This window comes from Camelus dromedarius, chromosome 8 (genome assembly GCF_036321535.1).
Source record: "Camelus dromedarius isolate mCamDro1 chromosome 8, mCamDro1.pat, whole genome shotgun sequence".
Classification (NCBI taxonomy): domain Eukaryota; kingdom Metazoa; phylum Chordata; class Mammalia; order Artiodactyla; family Camelidae; genus Camelus; species Camelus dromedarius.
In genome coordinates, this window is record NC_087443.1 from 67,172,941 (window position 1) to 67,187,476 (window position 14,536).

Sequence of the window (14,536 nt, forward strand, 5' to 3'; positions counted from 1 at the left end):
GTTTTGAAAAATTTCTCCTAAAGGCAACTTTAGAACATAATATAAAATACTGATACATATTATAAAGCAACATGAATTTTTAAAAATTCATTCTCATGACTTTTAAAATATAGCAGTAAATTTTGAGACCAATATCTCCCAAAGATAGACATTTACTCTCCTTTGTCAACAGGCATATTTTGGTGGAAAAATTCAGGAAACACTGTTCTTGTCGAGTCCTCATTCTACAAGAGGAGAAACTGAGGCCCCACTCACACGGAGAGGAGGCATCAGAGGCAGGACAAGAGCCCAGATCTTCTGACACTGAGCTACACCAACGCTTTAACACAGCTTCACTTCCAGAGACACTCACCTTTAAGGAAAATGGTTGTGCAAAATCTACTCTGACGCACCCGTAGTTTTTCCGCAACATTCTAATGACGCCTCTTGCTACGCTCCAGAGGCTCTCGTTCTTCTTAGGTTTTCCCTAATTTCCAATTTTGAAAGAATAGCAATGGTAAGAAATAAAACTAACACATACGCAAACATTCTGTTATCCAAAGAATAAAATGTATTCATTTTTTAAATGGAAACTGAAGGTTTATCTGGAAAAGACAATGATGAATAAAGAAAGAAAATAAGTATTCATGGTATTCATTGAATGAGACCTGTCAGAAAATGCTTAGCATTCAAGGATGCTGAAAGGTGTAAACACATCATCAGAAGAGGTAAGTTGGCCAATGAAAAACAAAACATTGAACACAACTTCATTTAGTGCATTGTTTACATCATTCACAAAAATACAACTGCAAACTAGTGAAGGATAAAAACGAAATAACAGCCTGAAAAACTGTCCGCAGTTCTCAGATGAAAATAAGATGTCAAAGAGGCCACCTTATCTGTGGTCTGATGATTACCAGAGTCCAAACATGTAATATTAGCAAGTGAATGCCACGTCCGGTCCCATAGTGGCCTTGGAGCCAATTACTCATTCAGTAAGCGTTTCCTGAATATTTAAAATACGTAAGGCACGAAGATGGCCATGTAGCAGACACGGGCCTCAGACAGGACCTCATGAGACCCAGTCAGAGAGAGTGATGTGCACGTTTAGGACAGACACATGTAGCACAAGGCGGGGTCTCCCAGGGGAGATAACAGATAGTAATCCAGGGCTACCATATAATTTTTAAAGCTTCTCATTATCAAAAGTCTTTGAGCTTCTAACAGGTTTTGGGCAGTAAGCCTGAAACAAGTACCATGCCCAAGACTTCCACACTAAATAGGACAAAAACTAAATTCCTCCCAAAACATACGCTGCAGGTAGGAAATGTCAGTTCTCAAGTTAATTTGTAGTTACTTTGTCAACATGATCCCACCAGTTCTTCAGGCTTAACTGAAACTACACATAAACACTAAGTCCTGGGGAGAATGAGCCCCAGGGTAAAGTAACCCCCTAGGGTAAAGATAGCAACTCAGTGCCAAGTGCTCTTCTGTGTCCCGACCCCGAGACCAAGGCCGGTGCTGGTAACTCTAGCCACGTCCCTCCGAGCACAGGGAAGCGCGACGTCAGCATGACCAATCCGGCCGCCGTAGGAGCTGAAAGCCCGCCCCCCAGGCCCCTACAGCGCTGCAGAACTAGACAGCGCCCAAATATCACTAACTAATTCCAAAAGCGCTTGTATAGTATCTAAAAGCAAAAGACCGACAAGGCAAAGATGACTTTCAAGTAAGCGGTCCTCTTACCAGCTGTTCTCCGTTGTAGTGACCTTCAATAATACGATCGTACGAGATCCCAACAGGTATTATTAAGATGTCGGGGATGGTATTGGCAGACAGAGTATCTACCACAACTGACAAAAGTCCTGCCCGAGCACAAGAGGTTTTTCCACTCCTGGAGCGTGTGCCTTCCAGAAAAATCTCCAAGAACTGCTGCTGCCGAAGTAGTTCGACTATATGCTGGGATATAAGGAGAAAGTAAAACATGAACTCAAGACCACCCAACTTAGCATAAGCTCAGCAATCTAAGAAAAATAAATCAGTAAAATCCAAATTATAACTTCATTACTGACAAAATATCTCACTCAAATTATTTTGGTGATGACAAAAAATCATCAAACCCATACCCAAGCAATAATCATTCAAATAATTACTCAGACAACTGTTTAAAATCACAGTCAAGATTCTTTCGCTTTCTACTGTGGTAACTACCGTAACAGCTTTAAGGATAATTAGACATCATACATACCCCATGGAGCAAAGCTCTATAGAGAATATCTTTCCGTCCATCTGGTGTCTCATCTAGCCTCCGCCGTATGAAAAATCCCCCAAGCTTATGGATCAAGGTACTATAAATTCAAGAATTTTTTCACAAAGGAAAAAGTCAGAGGAATACTCAAATTCCAAGTTACTTCAATACATGTGCCATTTGGATACAGATCACATGTGTTGTCTGAGCTGCTAACAGGAAAAATGTGGACATTTTTCCATATAACTGACATGTTTCAGTCATTTACATTATTCATCAGCCTTTAGCCTCTACTACATCTGTTTCAGGCCAAAAGGAATTTACAGGGTATATTGCCCTGCAAAAGTGCTGGTACAGATTTTAAGAGGATTATGAAATACTGCCGAATTTTAAAATCTTGTCCAGGATCTTAAGACAATGACCTTTTGACATCCCCAAATTTGCCTATGGCACGTTTAGTACAAGATGAATGTGATGTTACAAAAGCTCCTTTGGGGAAACTTTCTCAAGTAAGTATTTTTTAACAGAGTATCCTGGTGAGACAAGGATAATTTTATTAAACTAAAACCAAGTATAACCATCTTTCCAAAACATGAGATTAAAATGTGCTTCATATACACATAGAATAAGACAATTCTCACAACAACATGTCTCTTTCTACAACATTAATTAATTTTGATATGAGGCTGAAATTTTCTAGTATGTAAGCCAACCCTTCCAAACTCCTATTGTTTTGTAATAGAGTGATAGTAATATAAATATTAATATGTATTTTCAGTATCTTCTATAGTCAGCATGAGGAGGCCCCAGTACGATGTTCCCAGAGCTTAATGTCACTCTTTGAAAGTAAAACTCTGCTGAATAAATTCATAATAATTGAGCTAAACCATCCACAAAAATAACCCACCCTGAAAATTGGTTTGTGAATATACAGATCAGCATGTAAGAAAACTGCAGATGAGTAGGCAGGTCATCCAGAGCCTGCTGTGTCTGAAGGAATGAGAAGCTGAGCAGTGGCTGGCACAGAGGTCATGAAAAGGAAGCTGGATTATGAGAAATTAACAGCATTTACTAAGCACTTCCAAGAGATTCAAGTTGAGAACCCAACCTGCAGGGCAGGAGCACGTGAGCTGCTTTGGTTAGGAAGAGGCAAACTATCATGGGGCAAGGCCTCTCGAGAGCCCAGAGGGAACAGCCCTAAGGCTACGCTGAAGCACCTTTCTGATGACTTTCTAATGCACCTTTTCAGGTTCTTTATCATTGGGAAGAGGTACCCATGAGAGAAAACACAGATATTCTGATACATGGAAAAGCACATCTGCCCTGTAGGGCCATACACTGTGTTAGAGCTAGCTGTTTGGCCATATTCCCCATATTTTGTGAGCTTTTTGAAAACAAGGACTATGTACCTTGTTCACTCTTATCTAAAGCACAGCTGGGTATTGGCTGACTAAATCAGTCAATGGTTTCTCTTCAGACACTCACATGAGCCAGGTTAGCTACAGAACTCTGAGCCAAGTGATTAGGAAAGAGCTCCTTGGACTGTAAGGCTGGGACCAGACCTCACAGTATGCATAGTAATGGCTGCCCTCCAACTGTACAAACTGCCAACATGCTTCCCTTCCAGTCACTCTCCAAATTCCTCCTCCTCTTACGCTCTGTACTCACAGAGTTGACCTTAGAGATGTTTTGTGCTTTGAAGTCTGAAACTTCAGTTTCCCAAACCAGCTAACCCTACCCCTTGTCAGTTATCAGCTCCACTACTACCCAGTACCCTGGTGTTATTACCTGAATCTTCCCTCCTCTCCTCCTTTGTTGAACCACATGTGGACCAGCACCTGGTTTTATTAAATTCAACTTGCTAAGTACTTTTCAAACCTACGCCCTCTTCTCCAAGAGCACTACTATACTTTTTACTTAAGCCTTCATTATCTTTTGTCTGAACTATTGCAACAGAGTCAGAATTGATCTAACTACCTCTAATCCAGAGGGACCTTTCAAAATGCAAATCTGAACATATTATTTCTCAGTTACGGGATACTCTCCAAGCTCCTGGCTTGGAAGTTGTTTTGACCTAGCTCTCACTATCTATGCAGTCACCACCTCCAGCCTCTGACCCTTCCCAGGGCACCCTACATTCTAACCCCATAGTCTAAGAATCATCTGTTATTTCCTGACCACATCATGCTTGCTTTTAAATCTCTCTGCCTTTTCACATACTATTTCCTCTCAATGAAATGCACCGCATTCTCCTGAAAACCTCTAAAATATCTTTCATGTTATATTGTAATTATGTTTCTAGCTGTACTAAATTATGAGGTCAAAGTAACAGGTATGATTCTTACTTACCTCTATACCATCACCACCCACCCACAACCACCCTGACCTGCCCTCCTTATTGCCAGGCCAGATACAGTAATTTGCTATCTTGTCTTTCTAATTGCCTTTCATCCACTTGATAAACACTGCTCATAAGGTTTAGGTATTCACAGTTCACCAAATATCCTATAGAAAGCACAGAAATAATGATAATCTCAATGCCTTTTTGTACTTTCCAGATTTTCCAAAATAAATGTGCATTACTTTTACAAAAAAAATTAAAAGCTAACGTCCTCATTACAATAACATGTATCAAAAAGTATAATTAAAAAATTCATAATATAATCTTCATACCTTAACTTTCAAAATAAGTTGATGTTACAAACAACTATATACAGACTAGATAAACAACAAGGTCCTACTGTATAGCACAGGGAACTATATTCAATAGCTTATAACAACCTATAATGAAAAACTATGAAAAAGAATATATATGTATAACTAAATCACTATGCTTTAAACCAGAAACTAACAACACAGTAAATCAACTATACTTCAATTCAAAAAAAGAAAGCTGATCTCACCTGAAGATGGGGAGGTTGAGATTATTGCCTGAAGCAATGTATGGTGCTTTGATGTTGTGGCAGAAGAGAATGAAAGTGAGCAGGAGATAGTCAATATGTGATCTATGAACTGGTAGAAATAGAAGCGGCAGATTCATCTAGCAAAAGGAAAAATGCCAAATTTAAACGTCAAATGGAAAGTACAATCACACTTGGCAACTTCATATTTGGTTAAAGTCACTCAAACACTAGCTAATTAGTGATTCAGTATTTAAGAACATTTTCCAGTAGTAAAAATTTTTATCAGTTTATTATTATCTAGCTAAAAAAACTACAACAACAACAAAGGGTCAGGGAAGGAGAAGAGCAAGTGAGAAGGCAAGTTGACTCTACTATGTATCTTTTGAGAGGAAGCCCTAAATCATATAAAAGGGTGTACATTTTGGAGAAGAGCTTGGTTTGGTTTCAAATCCTGGGAAAGTGACTTACTGGCCATGACTTGGGACAATTTCTTAATCTGTATGTGCCTTTATTTCCTCATTTATAAAATAGAGATTGTTGTACCTGATTTTCAGAGTTATTGCAAGGTAATTTACAAAAGGAATCTTGAACCTTGCTGGTAGGCCTTCCTTTACCCCACTTATCCTCCCCAGATACATAGCTACATAGTTATCTCACATGGGGGAAATCTGCCAAATGTGTGGGAAGTACAACAGTACACAAGAGAACATTTTCATAGGAATTCCCAAATCATTCTGCAGATGTGGAGAAAACAGATTCACATCTGACAGACTGATGACAGATTCACATAAATTCTTACCTCAGTTGCAGCTTTAACCATCTCAAGCTGACCCTTGTGAATTTGAATATTCCAAAAGAAGCTGTTGAATAGTTTTAGCAGCACCCATCCAGTCAGTCTGAAAGGAAGTTTAAAATAATTTTAATGTATATGCACATATTTATATATATATAGATATATATATATAGATATATATATAAACATACATGGTTGCTATTTGTCTACTTAAACTTTTGAACCTACAACATAAGAAGTACTGTAATTGATTTCACGTATGAGCTCATGTGTGTACATGTGTACATCTGAACTGTGGACTTAAAAACCTGACTTTACATATATACTACTTACAGAAGCATCCATTTATTACGTACTCAAATCCTGTATTTCACTCTAATTGCATGTTTTATACTTCAGAAGCAAATGACCAAGTAAATATTTACCTAAGCAGACTAATCCCTCCACGGCATACAAACCACTCCCTTTAAGACATGGGCATGTGCAGACTCATCAAGAAAAAGAGAGGGCCCAAATAAGCAAATTTAGAAATGAAAAAGGAGACGTTACCACCAATACCACAGAAATACAAAGGATCGTATAAGAGTACTACAAACAACTGTATGCAAATAAAATGGACAACCTAGAAGAAATGGACAAATTCCTAGAAATGTACAATTTTCCAAGACTGAATCAAAAATAAATAGAAGATATGAACAGACTTATTAGCAGTAATAAAATTGAATCAGTAATTAAAAAAAAAAAAAAACCTCCCAACAAACAAAAGTCCAGGATCAGATGGCTTCCCAGGTGAAGTCTACCAAACATTCACAGAAGAGTTAACACGTATTTTTCTCAAACCATTCCAAAAAGTTGCAGAGGAAGGAATGCTTCTGCATTCTGTTCATTCTACAAAGTCAGCATCACCCTGATACCAAAACCAAAGACATCACACACACAAAAAAAATCAAAGGCCAATATCACTGCTGAACACAGATGCAAAAATCCTCAGCAAAATATTAGCAAATTGAATTTAACTATACACTAAAAGTATCATACACCATAATCAAGTGAAATTTATACCAGGATGCAAGGATGGTTCAACATCTGCAAATCAAGCAATGTGATACATCACATTAACAAACAGAAGAATAAAAATCATTTGATCATCTCAATAGGTGCAGAAAAAGCTCTTGACAAAATTCAACATCCATTTATGATAAAAACTCTCAATAAAGTGAATATAGAGGGAATACAAACACAAGAAAGGTCATATATGCCAAAACCACAGCTAACAGAATACTCAGTGGTGAAAAGCCAAAAGTATTTTATCTAAGATCAGGAACATGACAAGGATGCCCTCTCTCACCACTTTTATTCAACAGAGTATTGAAAGTCATAGTCACAGCAGTCAGACAAGGAAAAGAAATTCAAAGTGGAAAGGGAGAAGTGCAAATGTCACTGTTTGCAGATGACATGGTACTATAGTTAGAAAATCCTAAAGACGCCACCAAAAAAACTACGAGAACTCATCAATAAATTTGGTAAAGTTGTAGGATACAAAATTAATAAACAGAAGTCAGTTGCCTTTCTATACACTAAAAATGAACTATGAGAAGGGAAATTAAGCAAAAAATCCTATTTACAAATGCATCAGAAAGAATAAAATACCTAGGAGTAAATCTAGCTATGCACGTAAAACACTTGTCCTCGGAAAATTATAAGACACTCAGAAAAGAAACTGAAGATGATACAAGCAGACAAAAAGACATACAGTGTTCATGAACTGGAATAATTAATACTGTTAAAATGACCATACTACCCAAGGCAATCTACAGATTCAATGCAATCTCTATCAAAATAGCAATGACATTTTTCAGAGAACCAGAAAAAATAATTCTAAAATTTGTATGGAAACAAAAGGCCCCAAATAGTCAAAACAGTCTTAAGAAGAACAAAGGTGCAGTATTACACTCCATGATTTCAAACTATCCTACAAAGCTACAATCATCAAGACAGCATATACTGGCACAAAAACAGACACACAGATCAATGGGACAGAACTGAAAATCCAGAAATGAACCCACACTTATACGGGCAATTAATCTATGACAATGGAGGCAAGAATATACAATGGGAAAGAAAACGTCTCTTCGATAAATGGTGCTGGGAAAACTACACAGCTATATGCAAAAAAATCAAACTGGTCTACTCTCTCACACCATGCACAAAAATAAATTCAAAATGAGTTAAAGACTTTAAGATCTGAAACCATAAAAATTCTAGAAGAAAACACAGGCAGTACACAATCTGATATGAGTCTTAGTATTATTTTTTTAGACCTGTCTCTTCAGGCAAGGGAAACAAAAGCAAAAACAAACAAATGGGACTACATCAAATAAAAAAAAAATCACACTTTCAGAGTAAAGAAACTATCAACAAAATGAAAAGGTCACCTACTGAATGGGAGAAGATATTTGCCAAGGGTTTATCTGATAAGGAGTTAACACAAAAAATTCAAATACTCAACATCAAAAAACCAAACAATCCAATTTTTAAAAGGGCAGAGGATCTGAATAGATCTCTTTTTCCAAAGAAGACTTACTGATGGCCAACAGGTACATGAAAACGTGCTCAACATCACAAATCATCAAGGGAATGAAAATCAAAACCACAATGAGATATCATCCCCCACCTGTCAGAATGGCTACTATCAAAAAGACAACAAATAACAAGTGTTGGGGAGAATGTAGAGAAAAGGGAACTGTAGTACACTGTTGGTGGGAATGTAAACTGGTGCAGCCACTATGGAAAACAGTATGGAGATTCCTCAAAAAGTTAAAAATTGAACTAACATATGACCTAGCAATTCTACTCCTGGGTATGTATCTGAAAAACCCAAAAATACTAATTTGAAAAGACACACTTACCCCAATGTTCATAACAGCATTATTTCCAATTGCCAAGATATAGAAGCAACCTAATGCTCATCAATGGATAAATGGATACAGATGTAGTATGTATACACATATACCCACAAACACACAATTGAGTATTACTCAGCCATTAAAAAAAATCAAAATTTTGCCATTTGTGACAACATGGATGGACCTAGAGGGTATTATGCTAAGTGAAAAAGTCAGACATAGAAAGACAAATATTATATGATTTCACTTATATGTGGAATCTAAAATTCAAAACAAAAGAACAAACATAACAGAAACAGAGTTACAGATACAGAAAACAAACATAGTTGCTAAAGGAGAGGTGGGTGGAGAGGTAAGAAATAGGTGAGGAAGATTAAGAGGTACAAACTTCCAGTTGTTAAATAAATGAGTCACAAGTATGAACTTTACAGTGTGGGGAATATAGTCAATAATTATGTAATATCTTTGTACCTTGATAGAACATAACTAAACTTATATTGGTGATCATTTTGAAATGTACAGAAATATCGTATCACTAATACGTGTACCAGGAACTAACATAGTGTTGTAGGTCAATTACACTTCAAAAACAAACTCAGAAAAAGAGATCAGATTTGTAGTTACCAGAGGTGGGGGATGCGCGGAGGGGGGACTGGATGAAGGCAGTCAAAAGATATAAACTGCCAGTTATGAGATTAGTAAGTACTAGGGATATAATGTACTACATGATAAATATAATTAACACTGCTGTATGTTATATATGAAAATTGTTAAGAGTGTAACTTCTAAGAGTTCTCATCACAAGGGAAAAAAAATTTAATTCTGTATCTTTAATTTTGTATCTACATGAGATGATGAATGTTCACTAAGCTTACTGTGGTCATCATTTCATGATGTCTGTAAGTCAAACCACATGCTATACACCTTAAGCCTACACACCTTAAACTGATGCAGTGCTGTATGTCAATTATATCTCAATAAAACTGAAAGAAAAAAAAAAAGGCATGAACAAGTGAAATCTCACAACTAGTCTAGAGAGATGTCAGCAGTAATACAATGACTGCTAACAGTTAACAGAGCATTTAAGGCACCCTGAAGCCTCCCAAGTGCTACTTCCAGGAAAGTTAAATAAGAATATAAAAAGGAGTTAGTTTTAACATCAGAATATGTTAAAACCTCTTTTGGACCAAAAGCATTGCTCTGGGAAAGGGAAGTCCAATGGTTCAGTCCTGACTGTCACAACAGGATGGCTCTTGTTGAAAGTTTTTTGCGTTGTCTTTTAATACCTGATCATTGAGGGTGAGATGGTGGCAACCATTTCCTGCAGGATCTTTCTGGCTCTCTTTCTCACTTTGTTGACGGCTTTTGATTGCTGCTGAGCGGACCCATCAGGGTTTAATTCAGCAGCCACTTCTCCAATAGCCTCTTGTACTCTGATTTGCAAATGGAAAGAAAGACAATGTAACTGGTTCTATGCTACATTCTGTATTAGTTTCTAAACCACAGGTATAAATCACAAAATAAATATACTTTCTCTTTTAAATGTGATAACACAAGAGAATAAGCTCAATTTAGAAGTGCTTTCTCTGGCTGTCTATTAAATACTAAGGATATTATATTCCTGAATTAGTTACTCTCTGAGGAAGCTAGAAGACAGACTTGAGAATTTAATTCAAATTCACTGGGCAACAACTAGTGAATTTGAATGTTCCAGTTATGCTGTAAGGGATACAGTTACACTCTGGCAGAAGGGAAAAAAAGGAAGAGTATCAATCCCTTTAGGCATATTAATTCAGAGGTATCCAAAGCCCACTGCCAAAGAAATGTGTGATTTTTCTTCTGAAGACCAAACTTATTATTCATTCACATTGTGGCTCTATTAGTGGAACTATTTGTAAAACTCTCTAGGAGAGATCAAAGAAGGACATAAAAATTTATAAGTGGTTTCCAAATCAAACCAGTAATTTTAAAAAGGCCCAGCTCAAGATTTAAATAGCACAGACCAGTAAGCAGTGAGGTAAAAGGGAAGATTTAATCCAGTCTTATAAATATTCCACATGACTTAGGGAAGAATGCATGAGGTTTAAACCTCCTTAAATCGCTTCTAACATCCTAGTTACTAGTCAAAATATCTGAATGGAATGAAACATACTTCAGGGGTTTTATCTAGAAAACAGAATATACAATAAACCAAGGGAGTTCCAAATAATTGTGTTTTCTCCCACTGTTGCTGATTTTAGACTAGTGTACAGCAAAACTCCAGAGCCCCATCATTCATTAATACAAAAACACTAATTCCACAGGACACTTGACACACCATCCCTAAGCCTATTCCTTGAGTAGCATTTATTTCAATACAGCCAGGAATGTTTTCACAAGTGATTCATGTAATTATTATATCTACATTACCAACTATTCACTCGTTCATTCAGTAACTATTTATTGAGTACCTACTATGTGCCACTACCATTCAGTCCTTAACAACCACACCATTGGGCCTGCATTTCTAAGCCTCTTTCAATCCACTCTAGTCTCCAGCTCACCAAATCCCCATCCCTAATCAGGAAGATGCCTAACACAGGCCACAACAATGAGGTGGAAGAGAGACTGACCTTCACCCAAACTGCCACAGTCTAAAGGCTTAACTTCATCATAATTTATCTCCCCACTCCATCTGAATTCAGGTCAGCCTCTCTCATTTGTAAGCAAGATCCTCTGAGGGCAAGGATAATGTCTTATTCTCCTAAAATTTCTAATAATGACTTTCTAATACAAGAATTTGTGCCTAGGTGCTTAATAATTGTTTGACAGAAATATCAAACTTGCCTCTCTTCTGGCTATAAAATAGGAAACACCCCCAAATATTCCTACTACAGAAAACTTAACAGAGAACTCTAGAAACATATGCATCTCTGAACTCCAACTTGCCTTTCATATATTAGAAGCCCATTCAATTATTAATGCATAGAAAAGACTGCTATTCCCACAAGGCACTGCTCATCAAAACTGTCTGTTCTCTTGCCTTTCCTTGGTTTCTCCTGGGGCTTCACATCTAACATTTGGAAACACAGACACCTCTTGAGACAGAGTCCCAGGGAAACTAAAGGTTAATCAAGGAAATTACTTCTCCACTCCCACTCTTGCCGCCCATCCCGGCCTGTCCCCTTCACAACAGCATGCCTGCTCTTACCTACTGCTGTTCAGTACATTTTCAGTCACATTGGTGGCAAACATGCCTCTATGGACATCTCGCTCTTGAATGAAAAGCACGTAAGAAAGACGTCTTGCAAGCCATCCTCGGTGCCTGCAATGTGAAAATGACTTAGCAGAGAAGGACTCTAGGAATACCTAAAACAAGTTGCTTAAATATACAGTGGTATCCCTCCTGTATGAACAAACCGTTACTTCATCTATTCTGGAGATTCAGGTTCTTCTACAGCAAACTCGCCTTAGCAAGTAGTTCCAGATGCTTTGCAGACAATTTTATTTCTCATTTCTTTCATGTACTCTCAGGTAAAATTGAAACTTATAATTTGTGCATTAATACTTGAATAGTGTTACTTTGCAAATTAATTATCCAAATATAAAAATGAAAGAAATAAAACCGTTTTATTAATACCATAAAAAAAAGTATGTTGAGTGCTATACATAAGGCACACAGCTATGGACTATGAAAAATTATTTGGAAGTCTCTTCCTACTGTGAAGGGCTAATTAGTTCTTGTTGTTACAGTAGTTTTTCTAAGGTGTTCGCTGACATCTCAAATTGGCAAGGCTGACCAGTTGAGAGAAGTCGAGGATAAATGGACAGTGGTCTGAATATTTGTACTCTGGGCTTATGAAGCCAGAAGTTCCTACTGGTTTGTTGTTGTTGTTGTTGTCATTGTTACTGTTTTTAACACAGTCAATATATCTAAGGGATAGGACATGTTCCCACCAGAGACAGACAGCAACTATGTGTCATTTGGATGAAGGTTAAGAACAGGGATCTCAGAATAAGAATGCTACAAATTTCATTATTCAAATGATTTGAAACCACCTGTAATGATTATATAATGCCTCATTATCATTTTCTCCATAATGACAGTCATATAGAAAGTGGAAAATTTTGATCCTAAATTAATTCTGAAAAGGCCCAAAAAGCCTTTGATTGAGGAAAAGTAATTTGAAGAACTGTTTATGAATCACAGGTTTCTTCTTCTCTCCTTCCTGACATTCTTTTTCTTCCTCCTTTCCTTTGTCTCGTTTCTCTGAAAACTTGGCCCAGTATGTTAAGTGTTTAATTCTAAACTCTTGCATCAGTGAACATTTTCAAAATTATTACTGGAATGTACAAAATCCAAACTCTTGATGAAATCCCTTTGCAACTGACTGAGAACAGCATGTGTGTGTGTGTGTGTGTGTGTGTATAAAAATGTTTAGTTCTTGCTTCATCAACACATAAAAGAGCTAAATAACCAACTCAACTGCACAGTGGCTCATTACACTGAATAGTTGCATACTGCCTAGTCAGTATAACACATACTAAAAAAAAAAGAGTGTGTGTTAGTATATGTACATTTCATAAGCTTTTTTTTCCTTAACTGCCTCCAACAGAGGACAACACATGAACTTCTTGGTTTGTCTGTAAAATAACTACTTACTCAATGGAATCCTTTTCCTTAGCATCTTAATCATATTAACCAAAGGAGAAAAAAATTTCTCTTCTGGCCTTCAAACTTAAGAGAGCAAGAGACACAGGGTGTAGCATGGGAACTGGAAAAACATGTGCCTTGACTTTAGTTCTATTAAAAAAATTTTTAACACATACATACAAGTATTGTCATACTCATTTATAATCTCATGATCAAAATACAAGCAGTAACATCAAAAAGATTTAAAATTTAGTATCTGACCTCTTCGATCAGTTTTTCACAGAATTTCACGTATTTCTCATCACCTGAGCCTACTACTTACCTGCTCCAGGCATTTACTCTTAGAATTATGAGGACTAGGAGCATGGTTGGCTGCCTTTTCTCTCCTGCCTCGCAGACTTTCACCCTCCTTCCTTATCCTCTAACCTAGATTCACATAGAACAAAGCCTCTTTTCTCTCATGATGCCCAAAAGCCCATCCCCATATGTCTGGAATTTGGAAGTAAGAATTCTAAGAAAAGTCTTAAGCTAATCATAAGTGAAAGAACATTTGCTCAGTAGAGGAAAAAAATCTTCTAAAACTCTATAGATTAGGCAGATTTCAAAGAGTCATATTTCAAAGAGTCATACTTTAAAGTATTAAATAATAATAGATCATAAGACATTCAAACCTACACCTCTTCTCAGACAAATCTTTATCACACTTTGGCACATTTCAGATGCAACATCAATATATGAATAAGTTAGAGAAAGCTGTAAGTGATATCCACTCTCATGAAAATATTTAGTACATAATTACAGCAGTGATATAGTAACAGGTGTCTCAGATTCCAATTTTTAGATAAAGCCTCTTATGTCAGAAGTTAATATTCTATTAACTCTGAAAAACATAAAGAGATTCATCTTGAAGTGTGTTAATTGGTTATTATAGAGTTTTTCTTTTGAGACGCATTAGAAGTGTAAAAATTTTTTTTACCTTGTGTGAGTTTCATTGATATAAATAACATTCCGCAAACCCAAAGACGGGATACTGGAGTTGAAAAATTTATCCTACATAAAACAAAATAAACATAGATA

The 14,536-nt window shown here is 36.8% G+C and overlaps 1 protein-coding gene across 7 annotated transcripts in view; it reads right to left on the reverse strand.

The window, feature by feature from the left end:
• GPAM (glycerol-3-phosphate acyltransferase, mitochondrial) overlaps nucleotides 1–14,536 on the reverse strand; it is a 59,723-nt gene that overhangs the window by 15,240 nt on the left and 29,947 nt on the right. For all 7 annotated transcript variants that reach the window (XR_010381987.1, XM_010983254.3, XM_031461750.2 and 4 more), the window contains exons 4-11: nucleotides 14,436–14,509; nucleotides 12,017–12,130; nucleotides 10,113–10,259; nucleotides 5,927–6,023; nucleotides 5,128–5,264; nucleotides 2,225–2,324; nucleotides 1,723–1,935; nucleotides 353–466 (exon numbers count right to left, since the gene is read on the reverse strand). Coding sequence is in view for 6 of the 7 variants with exons in the window: in XM_010983254.3 (XP_010981556.1) it covers nucleotides 353–466; nucleotides 1,723–1,935; nucleotides 2,225–2,324; nucleotides 5,128–5,264; nucleotides 5,927–6,023; nucleotides 10,113–10,259; nucleotides 12,017–12,130; nucleotides 14,436–14,509 (996 nt within the window). In the remaining variant the exon portion in view is untranslated. The remainder of the gene's footprint in view (nucleotides 1–352; nucleotides 467–1,722; nucleotides 1,936–2,224; nucleotides 2,325–5,127; nucleotides 5,265–5,926; nucleotides 6,024–10,112; nucleotides 10,260–12,016; nucleotides 12,131–14,435; nucleotides 14,510–14,536) is intronic.